The sequence below is a fragment of the Chrysoperla carnea genome, chromosome X (genome assembly GCF_905475395.1).
Source record: "Chrysoperla carnea chromosome X, inChrCarn1.1, whole genome shotgun sequence".
Taxonomy (NCBI): Eukaryota; Metazoa; Arthropoda; class Insecta; order Neuroptera; family Chrysopidae; genus Chrysoperla; species Chrysoperla carnea.
The window spans coordinates 35,371,681-35,378,287 of NC_058342.1; the positions used below are offsets into that span (position 1 = coordinate 35,371,681).

A 6,607-nucleotide genomic window follows, 5' to 3' on the forward strand; every position below is an offset into this window, starting at 1 on the left:
AAAAATATATATTTAAAAATTAGATCAAAACTATTTTGGTTAAGTTTTACAAAATTACGACTTACCGTGGAATAAATGCAAATGAAAATAACCATTCTTTAGCTGTGATTTCATCAACTTCTTTGGATAAAATTATATCCTTCATGACTTGAACAGACGCATCTGTACCCAAAAATGGAAGTGCATCCAAAATATGCTTCCTGAAAAGATTTGAACATTTTGAAAGATTTGAACACAGTTTTACTTTGAATTGGATTCGAAAAGGAAATAGTTGATGAAAATATAGAAAATAAAAACTTACTTTCCGGTTTCACAAATTTGATGTGAGCGACTGTACAACAAGTGCAGTGTTGAATATGGCAACAATCGTGCGTATTGAATAAATTTCGAGAACACATCACTAAACTCAATTTGTATGTCGCCTTTGCTGTACGTACACATATCTTTGAGCATACTTCTGGAGTGTTTCAATTCACCCGAACTGATTTTTGGTGTTGGTAAGTGATCGTATAACAATGATTTCCTTGATCCAATCATGTCGATATCTTCGGGGGATACCATACCCTCTCGTTGTAATTGTAATTGTTGGCGTGTAATTGTTGTGGCTCCAGATTCTTGATTTGAGAACGGTTTGAACATGTGACGTTCATTACATATTATGTTTACGTAAATTGAGTGGTCGATTACCATTGTACATTCGCTTGTTGATTGCATGATAGGTATTTGGTTTGAGCCCTAAAAAGAGACAGTTCAATTTTATGATGGTTATCGTCAAAATAATTTGATCGATCTCTTAGGAATAATCGAAAAACAAATTATTGAATTTTAAAGAAAATCATTTCCTTGAATAATTTTGAATCGAGAAAACCGAAACAGTCTCAATAATAAGTCCGAATCCGTACTTATAAATTTTTCTACCAATGAAACCTAATATTTTTAAAACTATAGTTCTAACCAGTTTTTTAGCTAGATTTTCGATTTTTTTGGGGTACACTTAACCTAGAAATGGATTTTCACCTAAATCCGAAATACAAAATTTTCTTCGAAATTTTGCGATTTTTTTAAGGACCCCTTAGATAAAATCGAAAAATTCGAAAACAATTTGTTTCTGATTTTGATGAAAATCATTTTCCAGACTAACTTTGACCTAAGAAAACCAAAAAGATGGTTAAAATTTGCAGTAAATTTTTAGTTTTGAAAATATAGTCAAAAAACAAAAAAATTGAAAAACAATCTTACCGAGCGAAAATGATAAGGAACTGTTTGTAAAATCGAATGATGTTTATAACGATTCTGGCATGAATTAATGTCCTTCTTTTTATCAATAACCAAACTGGATTCTTGCGCTCCATTTAATAAATAATCTGTGTTACAAACTCCATTAATATCTGTTTCCAAAGACGTGTGATCCATGTCAAAACGTTCCATCGTATTTTGGAACATTGACAACAAACCACGTTTAAAATTCAACACCCAATTCGATTCATCATATTCTGGACAAATTTCTGATATCTGACCATCATGAAATGCAAATCTAAATTTTTTAAAAGAAAATTCGTCAGCATAAAGACATTACAAACGGAAACGTGGACTGGAAAGTAAACAACCCACTCAAAGGTACTTCCTTAACATTATCTCACCCCACATAAAGACCCTTTTTTAAACCTTTAAGCTCAACTGGCAGAGGCTGTAAAGATGAACCAAGTCATAAATCGGTTTTTTATCTCCAAATTTCTGTATTTAAACCCCGCTTTATACATTGACATCTCCCCCCAGGTATGCAATCTTACATAACACATAAAACAACCTCTTTTCAACACTTTGCTCAATTTGGAGAAACTGTCCAGATGTACAAAGCCATAAAAAAGTTTTTCCCTTAAAATTTCCTTCAAATTGTTGAAATCAAACTCCGTTTATTACACCCCCCCCCCTAATATGAGTTTACCCCCGAGTTTTAACTTATTTGATTTGTGTTCTAGAAGTTATCAAGACGAGTTTGCATAAGTGCAGTGCATAAGTCTATATTTTATAGGAACATTTTTACTAAATATAATTTTTACAGTGTGTGCGGGGAAAAAGATTCAAAAATATGCACACAAAAAAAAACTCACCGTAATTGATATTGTTCAATATCACTTGCAAATCGACTAGAATGTGGATGTTCAGGACTTTCAATATCCAAATCTTCCTCGCGATCGTATCCATCAGGTTCTTCGCTTAATTTTATGTCGCTAACTCGTAAAACCGCCTCACATTCTGTGATAAATGTAATCGATGCCAATGATGTAATATATAGTTTTGATTCATTTTTACTCGATCCAGCAAACAATGTTTTTATATCGACTGTGTATTTGTACTCGTAAATTGTGTCTCGAGTGAAATTAAACTTTCTAGTAGCTAGAAGAAAAAAAGTATATTAGAGCAAATTTTGATGGTTGATTAAATTAATTTACTTACGATTACATATTGGTCGTCCACAAATATTTGGATCTTTGTGTGGATCTAAAAAAGTACAAAATTTTCAGTTAAAATTAGTGGGTTAAATAAAGCCAGAAAAAATCACTGATTTTGACTAAGGAAAATCGAAAATTTGATTGAAATTAACGACAAATGTGTATTTTTTATAATATGAATTTGACTAAATCGATTTTCAGATCAATTATTTTGAAAACTCTGATCAATTTTTCGCGAAGAAATTTTTTAAAAGACAAAGTCACATGACGCACGTTTTTTCTAACGTGTGAACAGCTCTTTTTAATATCATCATGTAACCTTAGTCTAATGAATATCTAGTGAGAGAGATATAGTATATACGTATAGTAAGATAAAGATAAAGTATAGTACAAGTGAAATTTTACAAAATTTTTAAAAACTCCCGACAAATTTTTCTGGTACGGAATCCCAGACTCGCACTTGAAACATATCTAAGAACACTCTCTATTAAATTACCTAGCAAACGAAACAAAAAAAATCAAAATCGGTTCAATCGCTTAGGCGTTACGATGCCACAGACAGACAGACAGACATACACATAGTATTTAAACTTATAACACTCTTTTTTTTATTTTAGTTCAGGAGTTAAAAAACATATATTTTGATTTAAATTTTTTATGTAACTAAACGAAAAAAAATTAAAGCAGGAGTTTTTAATTTCAAGTATGTGGATACCAAAATTATGGTAAATTAATTTTAAAAACAAATTTTATTTTTTTACAAAAACTTAAAAAGATACGTAAAAGTTCTTCTTACATAAATTGTAAGAAATGTATGCCTTTTAACAATACTGAACTTGTAAAAACTAAACTTGAATAAACAAAACAAAAACACTTACTTAAATATGCAGAAGTTGTTCCAAACCAAAACACTATCACAAAAAGAAACGTAAACAATTGAAGAGTCTGTGATTGCACCGTCGTGTTCATGATTCTGATTGACGATACATTTATTTGACGAGACCCGCGTTCAATATAGTCATTAAATATGAATATCCTGTAAAACTTATTAAATTTAGTTGTGTACAATAATTGAACCCATCATATTGGGTGGCCTCCTAACACATTAATTCTTTTATTTTTGAGTTACAACAATATTTAATTTCAAGTCGAAACCATATATTTATTTTAAAATATTTATTTCAGAACTAAGATTTACATGGATTCTTGTATTTTTGATTTATTTATTTAAAATTTGATGGTGGAATGGAGGGGGACACTCTGTACTTTTAATAAATAAAAATATGTTTCCATTCTACTTCAACTATTTAACAATAGAAATTAATAAATAAATAATTGCGTGTACTTGAAATATGTAAAAAAAAAAAATAAGTTCGAAGATTTAGGGGCTCGAAAATTTTAGTGATCATTTGTAACTGTATTTAGTAACTAGATAACCACAAGGACAAGTTTTTATTGTACTAAAAAGTAGAAAGTAACTTTATCTATGAGTCACTGAAACCCGACTATTCGTAAAAACTTGAGGGGCTTAATTTAAAATAACAAAAATGAATCAGAACGTCTCATCTACTCCACATGCCTAATTATTTTTCGATTCATTCTTGATAGTAAGCGCCTCAAGCTTTTACAAATAGTCGGGTATGAATGACCCATAGATATAAATTATTTTCTACTTTTTAGTGCAATAAAAGCTTGTCTCTTAAAAAGTATTTTTTATTAAAATTTTTAAATTAATACTAAAAAAAAATGAATATATATCAAGTATGATGGAAATCGAGAAGTGGATCAAATTTTGACTTGCAAGATTTGATTACAAACAGACAACGGGACAGGTGAAACTGAATAAAAGCTTGTAATAACAAAATATCTAGAAAATAGTGCAAACAATTTTGAAAGTACTTTCCAAAACTAGAAAAGGAGAAATTTTCTTTGTTTTCAATACTCCCTTGAGGGAAAATAATGAAAAACATATTTTTTCTTTAGTGAACAATGAACACGATGTTTTGTTTAAAAAAAGATGGCGTATTTTTTGAAAAAACAATATAAGTCTTACAAATTAAGTTTTCCTGAATATTAGTTTTTATGAAGATCGATCGAAGATTTTCTCGACACAGCATCGAGTACGTATTTCGAAATCACAAAAACAAAAAACTTTTCGTATATACTTTAAATAAAAGATTCTAGTACATTTTAGCAATGTTTTTCCAACACATATTGTATTCTAAAATGAGAATTTAAATCAATACAATGTGTTTCAGTAATTTTGAAAGTCAATTTAGGATTTGATTAAATATGTCACATTTCGTAAAATCCTTTTAAAATTTTTTGTGGTGTATTTAAAAGAAGTATTACAGTTTCTACCCATAAAACAAAACGTAAGGGTGCATTGATTTGTAAGGTTTTTAGAGTTTAGGCTACGAATTTTTAGATAGCCTCTTAGTTTTGGCTGTTTAACAAATTTAACCATTAATCATTTAACAAATATTTGTAATTTAGGTCTATGGATATCTTTGTTTCTATGGATATTGATTATGTAATAAAATTAACTACCATAGACCAAATGCTGATTAATCCCCCCCCAATAAATACGCCACAAAATCACCACAGTGAATTTAACAAAAATTTTAACTGTGAATAGAGTCTATATATATATTTTATCCCTATACACCAAAATAATAAAATCACTTCACAATTAAAGTTCGAATATTCGACATCACTAATTCCATGTAAAAAAATTATACACTTTATAATACAAACCTAACAATAAGTTTTCCAAAAATATCACAGAAATAATTTAAAAAAATAATAAAAATGAAAATATTTACCCAAAAAACGTTTACATGGATACCCAAACCACTTCAGACACTGAATAAAAACGTTTTCTGTTCTGAAAACTTGAATATCTTTTTGAAATGACGCTCGTTGAAATTTTATTCTTTAGACTTTTTGATCATCTCAAAGGTCACATCCTACTACATTGGTTTACTTTAAAATTCAAACATTATGACAACACGTATCAATTTTGATAAGAAAGTTCAACAGGTCATTACTTAAAAATGATTAGGCTTTTTAAATAAAGTTATTTCTTTTAAATTCATTTCAATGAAACATCGATACACCATCGTAGAGAGAAAGGAGTGATAAGGATTTTATCAATGGTTATGTTATTTTGCAATAAGTCGTAGCGATGAGTAATTTTTTTGAAAATATCAGATAATATATCCGGCTTTCTTATCCTCTTGCAGAAAGGCAATACGAGTTATACTTATATTGTTTTGTTTCTACTTGTAAAGTCTCACACAGACAATTTAAAAAAAAATGGAGCAAAAACTATTAGTTTAAGACCAAAAAACTCCACATATTTTCCAAAATATCGTCTAAAATCAACTCTAAATTCCCTGTACTACATTTCTGTATTATTTGGGCCAAACTTACTTTATTCAAATTCGAAAAAAACAAACAAGTTCGTGTTCCATTAAGCTCAGCTCCTGCTCAGTTTGGAAGGAAATTTTAATCAAAAAAAATTAAATGAGCTTCTCCAATAGACGATTGAATCGTAGAAACTAATAGTCTTATTGTGAAATTATTGGTATTTGCACTAAATTTTCAATTGAACAAATCATAGATTCCAATCACATTTTCTCTAGAACGTAGATAAAAAGGAAAGCGCGAGCCTAAGAATGCATTGAAAATTGCTTATCGTCTGTTTCTATGAAATATTTATCGAAAACCAAGGTTCGAAATAATCTTTAGTTAACCGGCTTTCGACGCGATATGTATTTAATATTCACGGGAAATTTTTAATCTCAGGGACAATCTCCTTCTTATCCCGCTGATAACATACTAGCCCACTGGTGTTTGAGGTACGATTTACATCATACTTTGTGCACGGTTTTTGAAAGCGAAAGGTTATGGAACAATAATATATACTAAAAAATTTATTCGCAGGAATTGAGAAAAAATAATTCTGGATTCTAAATAAATATTTCTTAACAAACTGAAAAAAGAATCATCAAATAAAAATTGTTTATCAAATTTAATTAATTGTGTACAAATTCCTTACAAATAATTATATTCAAAAAACGTATTCTTTATCAGTAAAAACAAATATTTTTATTGAAATTTTGAAAACAATAAACATCAGGTCAATTTTT

General features: G+C 29.2%; 1 protein-coding gene across 1 annotated transcript in view; it reads right to left on the reverse strand.

Annotated features, from left to right (window-relative positions):
- Positions 1–5,349, reverse strand: part of LOC123302576 — a 38,515-nt gene extending 33,166 nt beyond the window's left edge. The window contains exons 1-7 of the mRNA XM_044885553.1: positions 5,279–5,349; positions 3,332–3,489; positions 2,458–2,502; positions 2,112–2,397; positions 1,240–1,534; positions 302–735; positions 66–200 (exon numbers count right to left, since the gene is read on the reverse strand). Of these exons, the coding sequence (XP_044741488.1) occupies positions 66–200; positions 302–735; positions 1,240–1,534; positions 2,112–2,397; positions 2,458–2,502; positions 3,332–3,422 (1,286 nt within the window). The 5' untranslated portion in view covers positions 3,423–3,489; positions 5,279–5,349. The remainder of the gene's footprint in view (positions 1–65; positions 201–301; positions 736–1,239; positions 1,535–2,111; positions 2,398–2,457; positions 2,503–3,331; positions 3,490–5,278) is intronic.
- Between the last annotated feature and the right edge of the window lie 1,258 nt (positions 5,350–6,607).